Source organism: Maylandia zebra, linkage group LG23, assembly GCF_041146795.1.
Source record: "Maylandia zebra isolate NMK-2024a linkage group LG23, Mzebra_GT3a, whole genome shotgun sequence".
NCBI lineage: Eukaryota > Metazoa > Chordata > Actinopteri > Cichliformes > Cichlidae > Maylandia > Maylandia zebra.
Window position 1 is genome coordinate 4,086,025 of NC_135188.1, and position 21,317 is coordinate 4,107,341.

At 42.6% G+C, this 21,317-nt stretch overlaps 1 protein-coding gene across 6 annotated transcripts in view; it reads left to right on the forward strand.

Annotated features, from left to right (window-relative positions):
* The window catches only part of tle2a (TLE family member 2, transcriptional corepressor a), a 35,096-nt gene that overhangs the window by 2,175 nt on the left and 11,604 nt on the right, over positions 1 to 21,317 (forward strand). For all 6 annotated transcript variants that reach the window (XM_012920184.2, XM_076880017.1, XM_012920186.2 and 3 more), the window contains exons 2-4: positions 8,125 to 8,288; positions 18,097 to 18,160; positions 20,569 to 20,613. In XM_012920184.2, the coding sequence (XP_012775638.1) occupies positions 8,125 to 8,288; positions 18,097 to 18,160; positions 20,569 to 20,613 (273 nt within the window). The remainder of the gene's footprint in view (positions 1 to 8,124; positions 8,289 to 18,096; positions 18,161 to 20,568; positions 20,614 to 21,317) is intronic.

Below are 21,317 nucleotides of genomic sequence, written 5' to 3' on the forward strand. Positions count from 1 at the left end.
CATATAATATACAAACACGCAGTCACGTATTCTGACATGTATAGTTGCCAAATGGTAACTGTAAAATGCTGCATGTATTTTCACATTCTAAGAAAGAGACTTTGCGGTTGTATCTGGCAGTCAGCAGGTAAAATAACCTGAATCGTGAGAGCTTCTTACAACAGATCTTCTTTCCCGATTTCCTTCTTTCAAATACAGGAGGTGCTTGGTAATCACGAGCTTCAAATATTCTACTAGAAATGACTCTTACCTTCAAAAAAAATATACGCACATACTGTTGTAAAGTGCAAGAGGCAAATCAGAAATTAACTTTTCAATCACACATCTTGCACATCTTGGAAAATGAACGCTCTGCATGCCAGGGCTGAACTTTTCACCAGCTAATCAAAGTAAAATTATGTGCACAAATTAGATCCCTATGCCAAAATAGCATTAACACCGCATGGAAGAATTCAGTGTCTGTTTTCAGATTATTTTAGGGTCCAAGCGATGCCAAAAACAGAATAGGAAAGAAGTGCATAGATCATCAGAATCAGAATGGGTTTATTGCCAGATGTTGAGGTTTACAACATTAGGAAATTGCTGCGGTGCTTCAGTGCAGACAATAAGAATTAAAGTGCTATGTAGAAAGAAAGATATGTGCATGAGATATACATGAGATATATACATGAGAATAAGAATTGGCAGGCATGGCAGGCATGTCTGGCTGTCTTAGGCCATTAGTGTTCATTCAGATCAGCCACAGTGGCACAAACACGCACAAACACAAAGAAGAAAAACATCAGAAACATAATATTAAAATATATTTAAATAGGAAACCTCCTACACTGACCCTAACCATTTAATATACATTAATGACATGTAAGATAAATGTGATGATTATTGGATGGCTAGTTAGATGTCAGGTATTCCTTGACCATCTGTTTTACTGATTCTTTTATTGTCAGAGTTTAGGGGCAATAACATAATTACCTACCTGCCATTTTATCCTAAGCAATGTCCTGGTCTAAGGGGAAGGGGTTGGTTTCTATTAGTTTAAGTCATTATGTCTGATTAAAACTGTCTATTATCCATTTAGTAGTGGCTAATGTTAGATGCACTGATAGAAAACTCACCTGAGGTCTCTCCAGAAATTACAGACATCAGTTAGCAAATCTAACACAACATCCTAGATGGAAATATTGTAGACTTCTGTGAAGGTGACATTATTGCTGATTAATATAAAGCATTTCTTTTTCAGCCTAACTCATTACCTCACTGATGCCAATTCACCCCAGCACCTTTAAGAGCAGGGACAACAGGAATTAGAGTTCTGGATCTCCTTTGGTCTCTCTTTTCACAGTTTGTTAAGTAAAGCTTGAGCTGCTAAGGACATTTGTTTTTGTTTTTTTTAGGTCTGGTAGTTAGTCTAGAGTAGCATAACAGACAAACATAATGAAAAAGGCTAAGATGTGCCTGATGGAAGCCTAGGGTTCAAATCCAGTGTGAGGCCAGAAATCAGCAGAAATATTTTAGGGCTTATGCCCCAGCTTGTCTGGTAGGAGGGGCTTAGATTATAGATGGGAGAGCTGCAGGAGGAGCGCCATGTGTTTTTAAATTCTGGCTTTTTCATCTCTAGATTTTCACCGTTGCTGCTGTTGTTGCTTCAATCATAAGGTCTACATCATTTTCGAATTACTGTTTTGCTTTTGAGACCAAAAGGAGGCATGCATTTTCACCTTGTATATCTCCTTATTATCCACTAACACCAAGCAAGGAGTATTTCTTACTGAATTAATTTTATCTAGAGTGAGAGTAAAATGCAAAAAAGAAAAAGAAAAGAAAAGGTCAGAGAGACGAGTCATCGGCTCTCCTCCCTCAGAGCTAGCATAAAGCAAGACCCACTTCCGTAGTCCTAGCATGCTTTTAGCTCTTTATCACCAGTGTTGTCCTATAGTGAGAGCGTGGCTATCGATCTGCAGCTTGCCTGCTTTGCTCAGCCAGTGATTAGAGAGAGAAAGAAAAGGTAGAGGAAAATGAAGGAAAAGAGGCTGAAGGGATTTCAGGTTTATACAAGCTGTTGTGGCGATGTGTCTCGGCGGAAGGAACAAACGAGCTGAGGGGGTTACCTAATAAAAGAAGGCACCTCCAGCAATTAAGCCAGCTGACAGGCAAACTGTGGCGCTTTGCTAATGTGGGCTGACAGCAGGGAAATTTGAATAACGAGGCTTGCGGGAGGAAGGAGACGGGAATGAGGAGGTGGTTGTGGGGGGGTGCTGGTGGTGGTGGGAGAGAAGAAAACTGAGAAAGAAAGATGTGTGGCACTAATGAAACAGGTGCCTGGCAACCCCTCCCCTGTAAGAAGAGAAGTCATTGAGAGATTACCAGCAGGTTTCTCCAGCACCGAGACCTACTCGATGGAAGGTGGCGGGGGGCCAGAGGTGTGGGGGCAACTTCTCTTCCACACTGCACACTGTTTTAACAATGCAAATGACTGTCAAATGTTGACAGTCATGCCTGAATAATTTCATATGAGAGGCTTTAATTTCAAAAGCTTTTTTGAGAGGACAGGATATCGACACGTTTCGTGGCCCTCAGAGATGAGTAGGTGTGGGGGTGGCGACACACAGATACGCATTCGGACATGCTGTTCGGGGTTAGACCTATTGTCATTGCGTCCTTGGTGGTATTCAGATGAGACACAACAGGAGAGAGCTCGGTGGGTGTTTACTCTGATCGACTCTGTGGGTAAGCGGTGTAATTAGTAGCCTGACTAATGAGCTATATGAGGGGAGGCAGCAGTAAATTATTTTCCCAGTTGTAGGAGACAGACGGAGGAATTGACATTCGATGAAACAATTAAACATATATTTGGCAAGGGTTTTTTTTTTTTTCAGTCATGCAAGTAGAGTGACTCGAGGGATGAGTCGGTTGGTCCGCCACTTGGTGTCGGTCCAGCCTGAAATGTCTCATTATGTCCTGGCTGGATGAAAATGAAATTTTGTTGACATTTATGCCTCCCCAGCAGTGAATCCTGCTGACTTTCACTGGTGTTATTATGTTCCTGTATATATATTTTATTTGTGGAAACAAATTCATTGACTACATTGTTACATTGCTGTTCCCCTCACGAAGGATTTCAATCATTTTCCTGACCTCCTGACTCTTTTTTCTAGTGGCATTAAGTCAGAATATTGCCATATGCTCTCTTTCTTACTTATGATGTTTCAGTACGTCTCAGCTATAGTTCGTTTCCAACCCACTACCCAGAAGAGCCTGGATACTATGTAACGAAATACAGATTGAATGTTCAAAATGGGATTTTCTATGAAATATAGCGTCTTTCTGAGTTTAAGATTATGGCTTTATTAGGAAGGTGATTCTGTTAAGCTGCTCAGCATAAAGTTTCAAAGAATTTGGATTTAAATCTGGAACCGTATCTGGAATAATCTCTGTATGCAAGGCTGAAGACTGAAAACTAAGACTGAATTTCTGTGATTTTTATTGGCCTTCAGACGGCACTGCATTAAAGCATGATTCTGTAATGGAAGCCCGCACATGGTCTCAGGGACACTCCTGAAAACATAATTTGGAGCTGCACCCACAGGTTTGGGTAAAAGACAACAAAAAACCCCAAGAAGGAACAGTCTTTTCTATTTCGCCAAGATGATGCCAGATCACGTTTTGCTTCTATTACAACACCGTGGCTCGTATGAGTCAGAGTGCTAAATTGGTTTACCTGCAGCCCAGATCTGCCACCCACAGAAATTTGGCACATTATGAAACGAAAAATATGACAAAAGCTTTTTAAAAAAACTAGGCCACGCACCACCTTGCACAAACTTGCCACGTTTTAAACTTTTTTGATGCGTGTTGCTGGCATTAAATTTTCAAATCAACACATAATATTCAATTATGATAAAATGGTGACATTTTAAAGAAAATGCTGTGTTATTGATTTACAAATCCATTCTTTCTGTTTTGTTTACATCTACAGCATCATTTCTTTTGCAATCAGAGTTGAACTTTTGATTGGAAAATGTAATCACGCTAACACACAATGAATGTGGACATGGTAAATATATCCACTAACTGCTGACGCTGTCGTGTGGAGAATGTCTCACCTAACTGCTAGTGTTATTTGAGACTCTCAATCTTGTTTTACTGTGAGCAGGCTTATTTTTAAGTTGAACATGTTTTGCTGCAGTGTAAATATTGGCGTTGGTTGCATTCTTTTGCAAAGGCACTATTCAGGATTTGCAGTGTGGAAGTCAAATCTTTTATTTTTTCTTTCTTGGATTGTGCATATGGAAAAACACATTTTTTAGTGGTGAAGACTACAGTTTAAAAAAAAGTTATTGTTTTTGTCCACTGGAAATCTCTTCCTTCCCTAATTACCTGCATCCTTATAAAGAAGACACTGAAAAGCATTCTTCAGAGTGGACACAACTACCTCATGACAGCGACGGCCCCATTTCCGCTCCATTTGTGAATTTTGTATCACTGTAGGTCAGCGTGAGTAGCGAGGACGAAGACACATCTTGCAGGTTTCCGCTGATACTGACGTTGGAGCTGCAGTCATGTGTGAATGCAATGAAGTGCATATGTGCTTGTAAATACTTGTGGAAAATTTAATGTTTATAATGGTCATGTGTGGGTGTGTTGTCTCATCTGTGAGTCTGATTGCACATGTTTGTTTGAGAGCGTGGGGGTTCGAGCAAGGATGTGAGGTCATGGCGGTTTGCTGCTCGTGGTGTAATTTGAGGTAACTCAAATAAAAACAGGAATGATATAATTCAGAAAACACCACACTGGCAATGGTCCCTTTACATCAGATTTTTAATGGGTGCTTAGTTTCTCCTTTATTCATACATTTATAATTTTGCTTGTCTTTGCACTGTCGGTTGCATTGTTGGATTGTCACGGCCACGCTGCTGTGTTTGATTTTTGGATGCAGTGTTTGATGTTAAATAATATCTGTCTTTATGGATGGCTGTGCTCTCTTCCAGGAAAGATCTTGTTTAAATCTGTGAAACTGAACTAGGCTTTTCAGTACTGACAAAGATTAGTGGCGAATATGTCTGTGTGTGTTCGCATATACATTTAATCTGATGGGGTCGCAAGTTAGGGTCCTGGACCTCTAACTTTAACTTTTCTCTCTACACAAGAATGAGCAGTTTCATAATGATTTAACTGAACAGTTGAGTAATCAGATGATCTCTCATCATAACAGATAAGCTTTCCTTCCGTGTTCCTTGCCACCCAACTTCCCGCAATCCCTGCCCAGTATTACAGAACCTGACTTCATAATTGTATCACACACAAAAAGGTCGAGCCTGTAATTGTGTAACAGTGATTTTCAGCCTATGTAAGCTTTGTTCAAGGGCAGACGGCATGTCTCTTGTTTGCCTTCGAGCCTGGGACACGGCAGAGGAGGGAGGGAATAACTGACCGTGGGATTATCAGGTGAGGCTCCCCGCCTAGATCTATTCCCAGAGGTTACCAGGTCAGCTTAATGGTCTGACCTCTCACTTTTAAGCCTGCTCAGCTGTTTGCCAGATCAGGGATTTGGACAGACTAAGAGCGCTGGTTCGTGGGAGAGGAGTTAAGACGCTATGCTGTGATAGGATGGATGCTTTAGTGTTTCACAGGCAACATCTGTATGTGCATCAGTGTAAAAAAACAACAAAAAACCCAACAGACTGACATTTTACATAAGAGGGGAATGGTAGATTCCTTATTTTCGGAGGGGATAAAATCCTCTCTTTTTGAAGAAGGCACAGTCTCTCCTCTCACCTGTCCTTTGAAGACATGAATATGAGATAAAATGGGGGATATTTTTTTCTAACGTCCAGAATATGTTGAAGAGAAGTAGAGGAGGAAGGAGAGCGATAAAAAGTCCCCTCTTTCTTACACCTTCCACTGTCCTATAAAATGGCCATGGCCTTGGTGTTCTTTTTTCCTCTTGTGAAGAGTAATTGCTCTCCGTGTGTGCGCGCGTGTGTCTGTGTGCGTGCGTGAGAATGAGCGGAGTGTGTGCGTTTAATCAGAAGTGTGTGGGGAGTGTGTGACTGACAAAATGTGTGTGTTTTGTGGGGGTGAGTGTTTGTAATACTGGGTTTGAGTGTGTAAGGGAAAAACGGAGTGTGCGCGCACACGTGTTTGTGTGGCTTTCTGTGCTCTAGGAGGGGGATCTGGCCGACAGATTGAGAGCAGCTTGTTAGAAAGAAAGAGGAACAATGAGGCCACAGCCCTTCTTCTATCAGCCATTTTTCTTTTCCTTCCATTTCTTCTCTTTTCTCCTTTTTCTTGTTCCATTTCTCCCCCCTTTCTCTTCTCCATTTAAATCTCCTTTTAGAAAATTCTTCCTCATTCACCTCTTCTCTGTGTATCTCCAAAAATAGTCTCATCCATCTTATCTGTCCATTTTTACTTTTCATCAGTCTTACCTTTTCCCCCCTTTAAATTCTCCTCCCAATTTCATCTCTATTCTCTGTCCTTGCACTCCCCGTCTTTCCTCAGTATTTAATTTCCTTTCCTCAGATAATGTTTCACCTGCTGGCAAACCTCTCCTGGTGTATCTTTCTTTCATGCGTCTGCACACATGTGGACACGCACGTTTTTATTTAACATCTTTTACACACTGTTTTGCTGCATTGTAGCTGAGCGATGTTGTAATTAAGCCTTTAATTATACATCATTAATGCCTCACAGACACTGCTGATTTGTACAACATCAGGATTTGTGGGGTTATTTTTTGAAACCAAATTAAAAATTGTCACAATCCACGCTTAGAGAAATAACCTTTTAGGTTATTTGATGACAAGGTGGGCAGCTTATTATTTTTGGACACGCTGTGATGGAGAAATTCCAGCCAGATGGCTTGGAAGACAGGATAGCATATATAATGTAGTCTCCGGAAGAACTGGATGGGAAATGTATATCGTTAAAAATGGAATCAAGCAAAAAATGTTTAACCCTGCATGTGTTTAACTTAAACACACAGTCTGCTATATGCTTGGGTTCGACAGAATGCAGGTGTGAGCACAGCTTTCTCCCTTTGCATTCAGCATAAATATTCCACATTGCACAGGGAACTTGAGTACTTCCTAGCAAATCTCCAGGCAGCGAGACAAAACGTAGCAAAGCTACATGACTACCAGTTAAGAATGCATATAAGAGAAAAATGAGTTGCACTCTTCTACTACCCTCAAAGGAGAAAATAATGCCGCAGGGTAAACACAATGTGTGTGGCACTAGTAGACAAGTCGTATCTGCCCTGGCTGGAATTGTAACACTGCCCAAACTTTTGGTTTATTCTTTTCAAGAGAGAAGAAATCTGCATTTATATCATGAAAACGCTCAAGAAATTCAACGTTCCAAGTCTGTTTGTACAATTCCTGATTTTAAAAACGGCAAAACATCGTCAGCTGTTTCAGATTTTAAATGTATCGATTAAGCAGCGCTGTGTAGAGTAAAATCTGTGGCCTACCAAATATAAGTTTTAGTACTTATGCTTTAGTTCGATATAATTTCTTAAGTGCTAGAAGCTAAAAATGAACATCTTAGATGACAATCATGAAGCTTGTGAACCGGCTGTCTTTTCTTCCCTCTGTTATTTTGAGAGAGAGCCAAACAGACAGACAAATGGACTGACAGCCCCGACCACCCTCCTAGGCCTGCTCTTAGCCCCCTTTTGTCTGCCTGTCCTGCAGCATTACCCCTATGGTTGTAGTCTCCTAATTGCTCTGGATCCCGCAGAGAGGAGAGGCTATACACAGGGGTTGGAAGGGGTCTTTGGCCACGATGGGGTCCTTTTCCTCCCCCGTTCTGCACCCCCGATGCTCTATTTTGCCCTTTATTTCTTTTTTCTTCTACCCAGACTTGCAATTAAACAAAGTGTGCTCATTTGGCTGAGAAGCTCTTGTGTCTCTCCGCCCTATTCTGCTGACCCGCTCACATCTGGCAATAACAGTATTTCTATATTCAGCAGCTCCTCACAGACGTGAGAATAGATACGGTGCTCACGATTATTGCTTCTTTGATAACATTCACTGTAGCAAATTCCTCAAGGACACCGGGAATGACGCGATTTTGACATTTAATTCCAACAATCTTTTTAATAAATATTTCTTGTATTTTCAGGCACCTCTACAGGCACCCCCAGGATCCTCTGCGTCAGTGGTGGCAGCTGCAGCGGCAGCGGCGGCTGCAGCTTCGGGGACGCCCCAGTCACTGAAACTGACCTACCCAGAAACTTTGGACCGCATCAAGGAGGAGTTTCAGTTCCTTCAGACCCAGTACCACAGGTGGGTGTGGAGCAGTTTTCAGTACTGTTTGCAGTCTGTTTGGTTCCAGTGCCCTGGGCATTCAGGGTGAAAATTAAATGATCATGTGAAAGCTTCATGCCTGAGTCGCACCATGATCACTTCTCTGTAAACTTCACATTGGAATGGACAACAGCTACATGAGATTTTAACACTGATCATAGCTGCATAAAGTCTGAAAACAACACTTTAAATATAGCCTGCATAAGAACACTTAAATATACCCCCCCCCCAATATTTGCTAAAAAAGTATTGGTGACACGAAGGTGTTGTCCTGGTGTTAAATCAATGAGTTTAAAGCTTATCAGTCACTAAATGACTGCGGTGATTTATTTTACTAGAGGAGCTACAACTCTGGATCACAGCAGCATCCATGCTGTTATCTGTGGGAAAAGCAGAGGGCTAAATAGTAGAATTAGCATCTTCAGCGCTGCCACATGACTGTGCAGTAAAGTGTCGTGGCAGAAGTTGAGGCAGGCTCAGCTTTATTCCCAGGCGACACACTGGAATTGTTTCTCTCGCCCATGCCATACACATGCAAACACACTTGATCTGGCTGAAATAATGCAAGATAATGCTATGTGACGTTTTGACATCTACTCTTTTTGCCTGACTGTATGGTGTGCTTGATGCGCAGGAATGTGCCCAGAATGCCTTTGAATGTGGGATTTGGGCTGGCTGTGCAGTCCCAGCCTTCTCCCTCTTTTCTCTCTCCCTCTCTCTGCTCTCTTGGCACACCTTCACAGGGTCATTCCCGCCTCCCAACTCTTCTCCTCTCATCCTGCTTTGATATAGCTGGCCAGAATCTCCTCTCCCTCCCTTTCTGTCCCACTTCAAACTTCTTTTGTACACCCATCCCTCCCCGTGCACAGCCCCTCTAACCCCTGCGGCTACTGTTACCCCTGTTCACACCACTGCCTGCATGTGTTGCTGTTCTTATTTCACTGTCCGTTTTGTTCACCACAAGCTCGAAAGTATAAATCTAGAGAAAGAAAACACACAAATTTCATACTTTCCAGTGGATTGCTTCCGCATATACTGCTAATTTTTTCTATTGACTATGAACCGGAGCATAAAGTTTGTATGGAGATGCATAAGAGTCACATTGACGAAGATAAATGTAAAATCTGTAATTAGCATGGCCGGTTAGAGGCTTAGCAATGCCTGTTTGGTTTCTCTAACTTCTGGTTTGTGCAGCATTTTTTTTTAGTCATGAGACTTTTTTTACGAATACCGACTGGAGTAAACGATGTATAAATGGTAAAGCAAGCAGTGAGAAGAAGGCAGCATGTGCTGTTTGTTTTAACCTCAAACCAGTAAAAACATATATCTTTACTCCAGTTTTCCAGTCTTGTCACATATGCACACTTATTCAGTGCAATGCTAGAGGTATGATGCCGGCCACTTCTAAGCCGTATGATATGTTTTTGATGTGTTTGTTTGCATGGATGAAGCAGTTTATCTCCTTGTCATCGCTGTCAGGAACAAGCCCCCCTCCCTCGTTATTTGCATTGTCCCTGCGACAGATCCAGTCATTCACTGAACACAAGTTAGCTCTGAATCTCATGGTGATGAACTCCTCTGGCGGGAGCTTAGCATAACACCTCATGTTACAAAACACCTGGAGCATCGCCCTCTTGCAAGTGCTGGTACTGAGAACTACTGAGCAGGATCAACAATAAATTAATGATGTGATTAAGAACACGACCGAGAGCGGGATTGGGATTCTATCTGCGTCGTCCAGTTTCGATAAGTCGGCGTGTTGTTTTAACGGGTTCAGGTTTCCAGGAAAGATTGTTTAACCACCCTGCAAGGTTTCTCCCAACAGCCCTGCGGGATGTTTAGAGCACAAAGAATCAGAGCAGATTAATTCACTGCATATGACTACAACTGAAAACTAATACTGTAACCATGGCTTGGAACAATAGCAACAGTTTCTGCAAGTGGAACAGCTTGTGTTATCAGACATCTTCTCACGTATCTGTCGGGTGCATGTTTAATCTGGCAGGTGGGGATGAATCTGTTAATTGGATTGACTGGTTTGGCTCGCTCATAATTGGCGTACAAACAGCAATAAACTTGAGCTGCTGCTCGTGTTGTGTTTAAGGAACAAAAACAACTATACTGCTTATCTTTTAGGAGTAAAAAAAGTTATTTTAAATGAATTATTCAATGAAGAGTCAATCAAGCCAGGATCACAATTATCTAATTGGTGTTTAACTTGTTTAACCAAATTTTACATTGTAACATATGTAAAGCAAAACAATGTACTGCTTTGTGAATTTATTACACTAAAGGTTAACTCGGGCTAATCTCAGTAGGCAGTTATTAGGTGCACCAAGCTAAATCTAATGCAGTCATGTACAACAGACCTTTAAAATAATCCTGCCACCTTGAATGTGTAGTTATGTTGGAAGTAGGGTTAGTGTGCACGAAAATCACCAAGTAACCAAAATATGCAGGCCAGCCTCACTTGAGCCATATGCCACTGTGAGGTCATAAAACCACTGTCGTGCAGTAAAATTAGAAGCAATACTTTACCATTGCAAGTGGCGCAATAAAGCCACTTGCCCCTCTCACAATTGAGTAACTCCTGGAAGCTGTTTGGTTCGGTTACCCCCTCCCCCCAACAGTTTGGCAGCAGTTTTTGAAAGGAGCACACATGCATACAGTGGCAATCAGTATGATTAGCAGTGGCCTTGTTTAGTCCAGCAGCAGACAGGTTGCACCACAGAACCACTTCTGATTGCAGGCTACACCTTTATGTAATCAGATCCACTTGTACACTATTCACCCTGCAGGGAAAACATGACCTGAACGCCCACAGAGACAGACACAAACACACTGACCCGTTCAGACAGACTCCCAATCCGATGCATATGCTTAACACGCTTAGACACATGTACGGGCCTCCCCAATTATCTTCACACACAAATAGATGTTGTCTGGAAATAGCTAGGCTTAGTTGTGTATTTTGGCCACAGGGAAAGTGGCCAGATTCTGATAGATGCCGGATTAGATGGCAGGAAAGAGATGGTGGGAAGGGATTTGGGCTGATGAGCTGAAACTGTGCATTGTGTGTGCAGGCGGGCGGATAGATGGATGGGTGGGTGGTAAGGGCGCGTTTCTAAATTTATGTGTCCCTTTTTTTTTTTTAGGTGCTGCACGTGGTTGGTAAGATCGAGTGAGAAAGATTTCTAAGCAACCTAAAGAAAGGGAAGAGTTAATTAATTAGAGGGTCATTGCTGGGTCAGCTCGTGTGTGTGTGTGTGTGTGTACATGTGCACGCACGTGTGTGTGCTAACTATCTAAACAGGCTGTAATCAGCAGGCTGAAGGGAGACGGGAGGAGCTGCTGACACAGAGCTCTCATTACAGTAATTTTCTTTCTGTACAAACGCACACACACGTTGTTCTCGGTGACTGCAGACGTGCTTGCATTGTAACTCTGTGTGTGTGTGTGGTCTGCAGAGTAAGATAGACTCTCCACTCACCACTAATATGCTGCCACTCATCACTAAAGAGCCCCTCCACTCATCTCTGCCCAAATACGACATAGCGGCACTGACGCACATACAGTCAGTGCTGCGCGCGTGTAATAATTTCACAATCAACCGATCGTCTGATTATTGAACCTTATACAAAAAATACCGTTTTCTAGTTTTGCGTCCGTACACGACCACACAGGGTTTTAAAGCCGACCGATCACGAGACACGTGCGGACTTTCAGCTTTAATTTTGAGGGTTTTACATCATTTTGCGTAAACTGTTGGAGAATTGTGGTCATTTTTATACACAGGCTCAAAAGCAATTGGACAATTGACTGACAAGCAGTTTCATAGCCATGTGAGGTTTGTTTGCTTGTTATTTCATAATTAGAGCGATGGGAACACTAACAAATATGGAGAAGAAGACAAACATCTCATGATCGGACACATCACACATGGCACAGGCAGCGTTATGGCATGGAAACGGGTCACTAGTGTTTATTGATGATGTGACTGCTGGTAGAAGTAGCAGGATGAAGTGCACAGGAATATACTCTCTGCTCAGATTCAGCCAAATGCTGCAAAAACCGATCAGACAACGCTTCACAGTGCAAACGGATAATGACCCAAAGCATCCCGAAAAAGCAACCCACGGCTTTCTCAAGGAAAAGAAACGGAATATTCTTCAATATCAAATAGCAAAGTCAGTCGCCTGATCTCAACCTCACAGAGCAGCTTTTCACTTATTAAATAAAAAAACTGAATGCAGAGAAACCCACAAACAAGCAGCAACAGAGCATCTTAAAGGATTCTTCTTAACCCCTTGAACTAAAGCTGAAAATCTGCACTTCAATCACATATTGATTGTTTGATTTAAAATCCACTGAGGTGGAGCAGAGAGGTAAAAATTCAAAAACTGTCTCTATCCAACAAATTATCTCTGGGTTATGGACAATAATGGTTTGGACAATAATTCATAACACAGAGATAAGACATATGGAGACAGTGCTCAGACTGAAATCTTTTCACGGTTTCATTTATGTTAATAGGCACAAATGATAAGTTTAAAAAAATTAGTAGCGCTAATTAAGTAACTCTGTCATTTGCATACCTCTGTTAGGCAATATATTACACAGTGCTGCATGAACACCGAATAAAGCGTATTTAATTTCTTTAGAAGCTTTTGCTGTACCTCTTTGTGCTTAAACACAAGTATGTAACTACGCCTGTTGGCTCTTTACTAGAAGGTCGAGATGCACAAATACGGTGACGCGTGATGCGTTCGCTGTCATCAGTCAATCTGCAAATACGATGGCATTTAGCAATGGCAGTGGCCAGTGTTTACTTTTGTGCCGCATTGGTTTTTGGCTTGGTAGATTTTCAAAGATGAGCCATAATTTTAAAATTTTTATTTATTTATTTGTTGGTTTTTGTTTGGTTCACTGGCACAAAAGGCAGAACAAATAACAAAACAAAAAACGCCGTAGATGTTGGTATCGGCCAATAATGTCAGAATCGCTGCATCTGTACTAAGTCGACTTACATACGCTGTCACCACCACGTGTGGGCCTGAATTGAATACGTCTTTACAGCGCATGTAAATAGATAGGTTGTGTTTGTGCGTGTTTACAGTTATAATTGGATAAAACGGGTATCCTGTGTTTAACTGTCATTCACCAAATGATAAAATTATATTTGCTTTAGAGCAGGCTGAGGGTTTGTGGTTTCTTAATGTGATTCTTTTTTTTTGTGGGTTGGTTTGTGTGATGCAACCTCTCCCTTTTTAATTCAGTGTGTGGTTGTTTGTGTGCATTTGTTGGAGACAGTTATAAAAGACCAGCCTTTACAGTAAGCCTAGCGGCATAGAGGGTAACAGTTGGCCTCTTATTGTGTGACAAGTTCCTGGCTTGTGTGTGTGTGTGTGTGTGTGTGTGTTTGCTCTTGTACTTGCCCTTGAGAGATGATGAAAGAGTACACTGGCAAGTTGGGTGGGTCCCTGGTATGTATGTTTGTGCGTTTCAGAGACAGTGTGTGTATTTGAAGACAGAGACTGGGACGCAGGCCGGAGGTTTTTGTGGCAGAGCAGAGAGGGGAGGTTGATCAATAGTTAATGAGATGTAAAGTGAACAGTCACATACCTGCAGGCTGGCAGGCTAAATGGTCCTGACACTGTAAAGGCACTACACTGGCGCAGTCGCTCCCATCGGTGTGTGTGTGTGTGTGCGCGCGCATGTGTGCATAATGCGTGTATGTTTAAAGCTGGGATTACTAGTTAGTATTCTGTATTTCTGCAGCACTTTGTCTGAATTGATGGTTCTTTCTTTGTTTCCTATCACTCTGAACTCGGTGTTTATCCTGTGATTTACAAGAGGAAATAATTGAGACAAAAATTTAAAGACAAAAGTTCTCTGCCAGCTTTTGGCACTTGACACCATTTGACAAACCGTTTTTGTTACGATCAGTCCACACATCATTTCTTCTCAGCTGGTCTTTATTCACTTTATTCAAAAGTGCTCAAAACCCAAGTTTTTTTTGTTTGTTTTGGGGGGGGGGGGGGGGGGGGGGGGGGGTCATCTATTTTTCCAAATCCCTAAAATATTTGCTTATATTAACTACGAAATTAATTAAACATCTGTGAATCTGGCACCAGCTAATGTTTGCAGTTTTTCAAGAAATATAACAATTAAATAACTCCTCTGTGTTTACGCTTTTCTGAATGTAAATAGATTTAAATGTTATATATAATGTGGTAAAAGCTTTATAATGTAAATCTAGTCCTGCCTCATTTCACACGCTCCTCTCTTCACCTCTGGGGAGAAGATTTTTCGACCACACCTATAACTGGCTTGTGGAAGGAAGAAATTAATATTTTGTCAATATTTTGATGGTCTTTAGCGACACTTGCCCAACGTGTGCAGAAAAAAATATCTGTTATCACAGGAAAAGAACAAATAATTTGGCAATTACTGTTTCATCATTTACCATCATTCATCAACTAGCTTACAGAGATCCCATTTCTGCAAATCTGATCACTCATAAGAAAAATAAAATGCTCCTCTTGTCCCCTTAGCTGAAAAAAAAATCCTCAAGTAAGCAGGAGCAATGGACAAGCGTGTTATTGAGGGAAAATATGAAAATACCTTTGTTCCTTTAGCATAAAAAAATCAATGAAGGAAAAGGAAAAGTATTGTTTAGAAAAACAAATGCTAGGGAGGAAAGCGTTGACATTTTTATAATACCCACAAGCCCAATTTTAAAACACGGCGACTTAAAAAGCAGTCGGCACATTTCTTCTCCAAGTGCAGAATTAGATGCTTTACTGTCTGTAGGCTCTCATTAGAGTGTGTGTGTGTTCCTCGCTGTGTTTATTTAGCAGCTACGTGTGCACGTGTGTGGGTGTATGTACAGTCTGTGCTCACGTGTCCGTTATGTTTCCGTGCGCCTGACACATGCAGTGTATTCGGTTAATATGCTGGTTTAGTGTGTTCTCACACACATCACCATTTTCTCCCATGCTTTATGTGGTTAGTTTGCGCGTTTCCTTGTGTGCGTGCGTAAAGAGCATTTGTGTGTGAGTCTGTGTGTGTGTGTGTGTGTGTGCTCAGTAGCAGGGCAGCACTGACAGAGCTGTCTGAAGGCTGGCAGGCTGCAGATTTGTAGCGCATTCGGCTGATCATCTTATCTCCTGTCACCGCCAGTGAAAAATTGGAGGAACCGAGCCCACCATGCCACACAGGCACACACGTGTGCGCACAGACACACACACGCCATTTCTTTTTTCTTCTTGCTTTTTTCTCTTGTTCGCTCGCTCAATCTTGCTTTCTCTCCATCCTCGGAAACCATCTCTCCCTCCCTCGCAGTAAATGGTGCTGAGCCAAAGACTAATTATTACAGGCAATCATTTCGACATGAAATACCTACTTCCTGCTCACCGCTCTCCTCCCCTCTCTCCCTCATTTTCTTCTCCCGCTCCAACTCTTTTATGCTCCCACAGTCCCATCATGACAACACACACTCGCGCAGTAATTCCAATCCTTGAAGTCCATTTTCTGGGGAATGGTTATTGCTTTCTGAGTACGACCTTGGGGTCTTTCTTGTAAGCACAAGAGCTGTCCATCTGCACGCTGTTTGGGTGTAGGCGTGTATATGTGCATACGTTTGTTTTTGGCACAGCGCTCCATAAATTGCTCAGCAGCATTGCAAGACTTTGTGGCTACATGGATGTTTGTTTTTCTTTTATTATTTTGTAGATCGGGGGTATGGAGGTGTTTGCACTTTAGTGGTTCATAGGATGACTAACTGTTGCTCATTTGCTGATTTAGTGAATGTGGTGATTTAGTGATTGTCTTTTAGTTGTCGGTTGTGAATTCTCTAAAATAAGTAAGGAGGCACGCGTTCTGATGGACGTTATCAGCTTTATTAAACGAAGCAAAAGAAAGTGGGAAACAATACATAACAATGTGTTGATGATAATTGGTTAAAAAGTGAGTCATTTTTTTATTATCATTATCATTATTTCATCATCATTTATTTTTTCGTTTTGCACTTTTCAGGAGAAACACTCAGGAGAAATGGGTAACTGCGCAGGGGAAATGCAAATCAGACCACTCATGAATGATTTCACATGGCATTCCCTATTTTTTGTCCTTTCAGTTTATTGTGATTGTGTGTTGTTTTTTTTTTTGGAAAATGGTGAAAGTGTTGCATTATGGCCGTTGTTTCATGATTGTGTTGTATTTATTTATATAGAGAATCGCTTGATTAGCTCTGAGCCGGTGGACAGTTTCTGTGTGTTTGTGTTCACAGCTATTCTGTAAGTATATTCCCAGTTTTTCATGATTAACACACTGGAAGCCATGCAAACACACACACACACACACACACACATACGGAGTTGCATTAGTTCCCAGCCCAGCTGTGAGTGACTTCTGCCGAGAGGCAATTCCAGTGTAATAAAATCTATAGGGTGGCGGGGTGGGGGTGGTGAGGTTAATCCTCACTACCCTCCCTCCTCCTCAGTCACCACCACCTTCCTCTCTCACTCTGCGTCCTGCTTCTCTCCATCTCCTCCCTCGTCCCTCTTCTCCTCAACTGACTGGCAATGATAAATGAGTCAATTATGTGTGTGTGTGCACGCTGCACTGGAGAAAGGGAGCGGATGGGGCTGTTATTACCTGTTGCGGCTGGGGGTAATGTTGCGGTATTAATCATATTCTAATTTTCCTCCGCCAAACGACCCCCACATCACCACCGACACCACCTCCGCACACTCTTTCCCGCAGCACCCACCTTTAATGTCCCACCTCACCGCAACCCCCCCCAATCAATCTATCTGCTGCCCGCAAACAAGTTGGCGTAAACTGCCTCAGGCCCAAAATGTACTAGGTCTGTTTGGAGGGAGGGTGTGGGTGTTGGGGGTGGGGGGTTGAGGTCAGTGTATTTCTGTGTGCGGGAGATGAAGAGAGCGCTGCAGAGGTAACAAGGAAGGTGTTTGTTTGCTCGGACCTGAGCGCATTTAGAAATGGTGTGTGTGTGTGTGTGTGTGTGTGTGTGTGTGTGTGTGTGCGCGCAAGTCTAGCAACTGACATCATCCAAATTTAGGAGACATCAGGGACCAGTTTGGGTGTGAGGAGAGATGAGCAGACGAAGAGGACAGACAGAAATATAGGACACATGGGAGCTGTGTTTGGCTGCTATCACCTCAGATACATTTTTGTGTTTGATTGCATTAGACTCCACGCCAGGCCTCGGAGTAAGCAGCATCCCGAGACGCTCACAGACAGACACAGGTCACGTCCCGAACACACGCACAGACAAGTGAAACAGAACTGCCACACTTGACCCACTTGAAACAGAAACTTCAACTTCAGTCAAACTTGGCAAAGTTTGCAGTTCAAATTGAAGCAGGGGACGGTCAGATCCAAAGACAAACAGGCTGGCTGGCAAATGGGAAAGCAACAAAATGAGGATGAATGGATGACACATGGATAGACTGAAAAAGAGAACGAGGGAGAGACACCTCGGATGTGCCTTCCTGCCTGCAGTCTTGGCTGAATTTCAGGCCCCGAGCGTGACTTTGTCTATTTCTGCTCTGCTCTGAGGTGATAATGGGCTGTCAGCATCCCGGTCACCCTGCTCCCTCCTCCCCAGTGAATGATGGAAACAGGAGGGGTAGGGGGAAGAGAATGAGTAGGGAATAATTTGTTGTCATGTTGCTAATTACACTGTGTATTTTTTATTTTGGCGTGTGATACAAATCAAAATGGCCAGCCTATATTGTTTCCATTCTTCTCTGTGTTGCAGTTTGAAACTGGAGTGTGAGAAACTGGCTACAGAGAAGACTGAAATCCAGAGACACTATGTTATGGTGAGACACACACACACACACACACACACACACACACACACACACACACACACACACACATCTTTCCACATTTACTCACAACAAGTGCAGAGCCAAGTCCCCTGAATCCCTTTCATCTGCTAACAGCTGCCAAACAACACCCAGCAAAAACCACACACAAGACCACACATGCACACACAAACACATATTAGCGAACTACAAAATAAACCCAAATTTTAACAGTTTTTTTTTTTCGATGGGAAAGTACTGGTACGTTTGTGTTTAGAGAAAAATAAAAATGTGGTTTATTTTCTCCAATAAGAAAACTCTTTATTAGAAATACTTTATATTCCTCGAAGGAGGAAACAGATTGGCAGAAGTGATGAATGTCTTAAAATTGTCTTGAATGTGAATTTAAGGTGGTTTATTTCGACTCTGTTGGGATCTTTTTTGTTCATTGATTGGAGCTGAAAATGATCGCCAAAACTGGCGTTACTCAGAGCGTTAGACGTCTCACCAGCACAGCTCTGATTGATCACTTCTGGTCTGTCTGTTCTGGTGCTGCTGCGTAATGTGCCCAGTCATTGCAGATATTCCACCAAGTCTGAAACATTTGCATCTCATCACAAAAATGAGAGAAAGTTATAGAAGCTGATGCAAGGCTGTGATTTGAATAGCAGAAAATATCTGTAAATCTGGGCATGACAACAAGAGTAACAAAGCGTAAAAGTGGTCCCTCTACCTCCGTGCTACTTAGAGGTACGACTGATTGTGAAGGATACATGATCAGCAGATCTTTTTCCAGATAAAGGGAAGGCCAAAACTCTTTGTCTTCTTCTCTTTTTTTGCTGTTTTTTTAGTCTGCAAACCTCCAGCCTTGATTTACCTGTGATCAGAGCCATAAACAACCACAGCTTACAGAGTGTAGGCTGCCCAGAACCCGCTGTGCCAAAAAAGAGCTATGTGGCAATCTTGGCACAGAGCGGGGGGCTTGAAGCAGGGAGGGGGATTGAAGTTTTAGCAATGGGGAGGAGGGGGTAGCTGGCATCAAGCACAGGCCAGGTCTCTTTGCTGGCTGATGATTTGGGGGAGTTTGGATGTTGCTTAGCAACAGACGAAACTTGGCAAAGCAATTGCCAAGCAGAGCTGCCAGCTGCCAGGAAAGGCGTCTTTTATGGAGGCTTACAGGCAAACACACACACACACACACACACACACACACACACACACACACACACACACACACACACACACACACACACACACACAGGGGAACGTGCACACGCGCCTTGAAAACACACACTCACAGTAAAGCATGCACACAAAGCACATAGATGCACACGCCTACACACTTTGAGACTTGTGCTAAAAAACACATACACCTGCACAGACACACACACAAACACACACATGTGCGCTAACTGCCAGGAAAGATGTCTGGAGAGAGAGGACCCCTGCCATCTCCACTCCCATCCTGCCAGCCTGTTCTGGCTGTCCAACTGCCAATCTCATCTCTCCACAACCAGCCACGCTGAAAAGCAAATGTCAGCCTGCCACTTTTCAAGGCATCTGACTTTAAAATGTTCTCCCTTTCGGTCCATCTCTGAAAGAGAAGAGGGGAGACTGAGTGAAAGAGAGAGATCCTTACCTGTCTCTCTCTCTCTCTCTCTCTGGCATTCAACACCTCGTGCATTCCTTGCAGCTCCTTGTACTTTCGGGTAAAAGCCAGGGTCAAATAGCTCATATTAGACATGATTATTGCAATCGTCTGCCACCTTCCTCTGCCCGGTGACAATTTCCCTCCCCCGCTTTGGGTTTCTGGCTTCCGAAACACGCCTCAGGGTCATTTTATTGCCATTGACTTTCAGCAGATTCAAGGTGAAATTAGCAGCGATGAGCTTTTAGGGACATGCGGGCACTTCAGAGTGCTCATGCTTGGCCTAACGTCGGGAAACTGGGAGCAAAGGAAAAGGTTGCGAGTGGTCCGGGAGAGTTGATTTGTCTCAATTCTTTTGTGTAAGAAAATAGGTATTCTTCTTGGGTATACACTCCTTGTCTAGAGAATATTTGTTTTTCAGGTGAGACAGAAATATACTTTTTATATGTTATTGAATTAGGCTTAAAGTCTATTGATCCTGTGAAAATGCCAAGACTTTCAATACTTTTGACTTAGCAGCCTAGTTTGCAGCAGTGTATTTGTTGGGCTGTTTTATCACAGCCTTATTGGTTTAATGAGAGTTGCCGAAAAATATAAACTGGGTTTATTTTATGTTAATGTCCGTGTTTTATCTTTCAGCGGATGACTTGTTTCCTACAGTGTATCCATGGGAGATGATTTCATTGTACATCCTGTGTTACCGCTGTGTTTCACAGTCTCTTATTCTCTATGTACGTTCATGTCTATTAACCGATATTCTCCTTTGTTTCAGTATTACGAAATGTCCTACGGCCTTAACATTGAAATGCACAAACAGGTGAGTCAGGATTCTCTCTCTTTCTGCACCCCCACCCCCATCTCGAAGCTTTGCATCTTTCTCTTGTATTATCACTTCTGCCTTCCTTTGCCCTCAATCAGCTCGAAAACTGTGAGAATTATTTTTTAAGGAAAATCTCCCGTCTCTGCTGCTGTTATGTCAATTGTGACGGACTTGTAGAGCGGTGTTATGCTGTGGAGGTGTTAATAGGATCCACAAACAGAATTCATTTCTCCACCACAGACAGATGAGAATACTCTGCCCTTCCCTCTTGCCCATCATAAATCCCCGTCTGCTATTCCCTCCCTCTGTCCTTTCAATTCTCTCACTGTCGCCCTACTTCTCCATCCCATCTTCCTTTTTTTTTTTTTTATCTTTTCCCTTCAATTTATGTCTTACTGTATCTTTTTAATGCTCCCCGCGCTTAATCTCCATTTCTTCACCATCTCTGTCGCTCTTCCTTTTGATTGATTTCTCTTTCTCTTTATCTCCCTATTTTCCGTGCACTCGTCTCCACCTCTGTCTCCTTCTAGACATACAGTCCATGCTGAATTTCACTTTAAATCAGGTCACTGCCTTCCTGCTGTCTGCTCTCTTTCCTTCTCTTCGTTCATTTCGCCATCTCAATCGCTTTGCTTTTGACATGCTGCTGTCCCCCACCCCACTCCCACCTCACATACACACACACATGCACACGACACCAC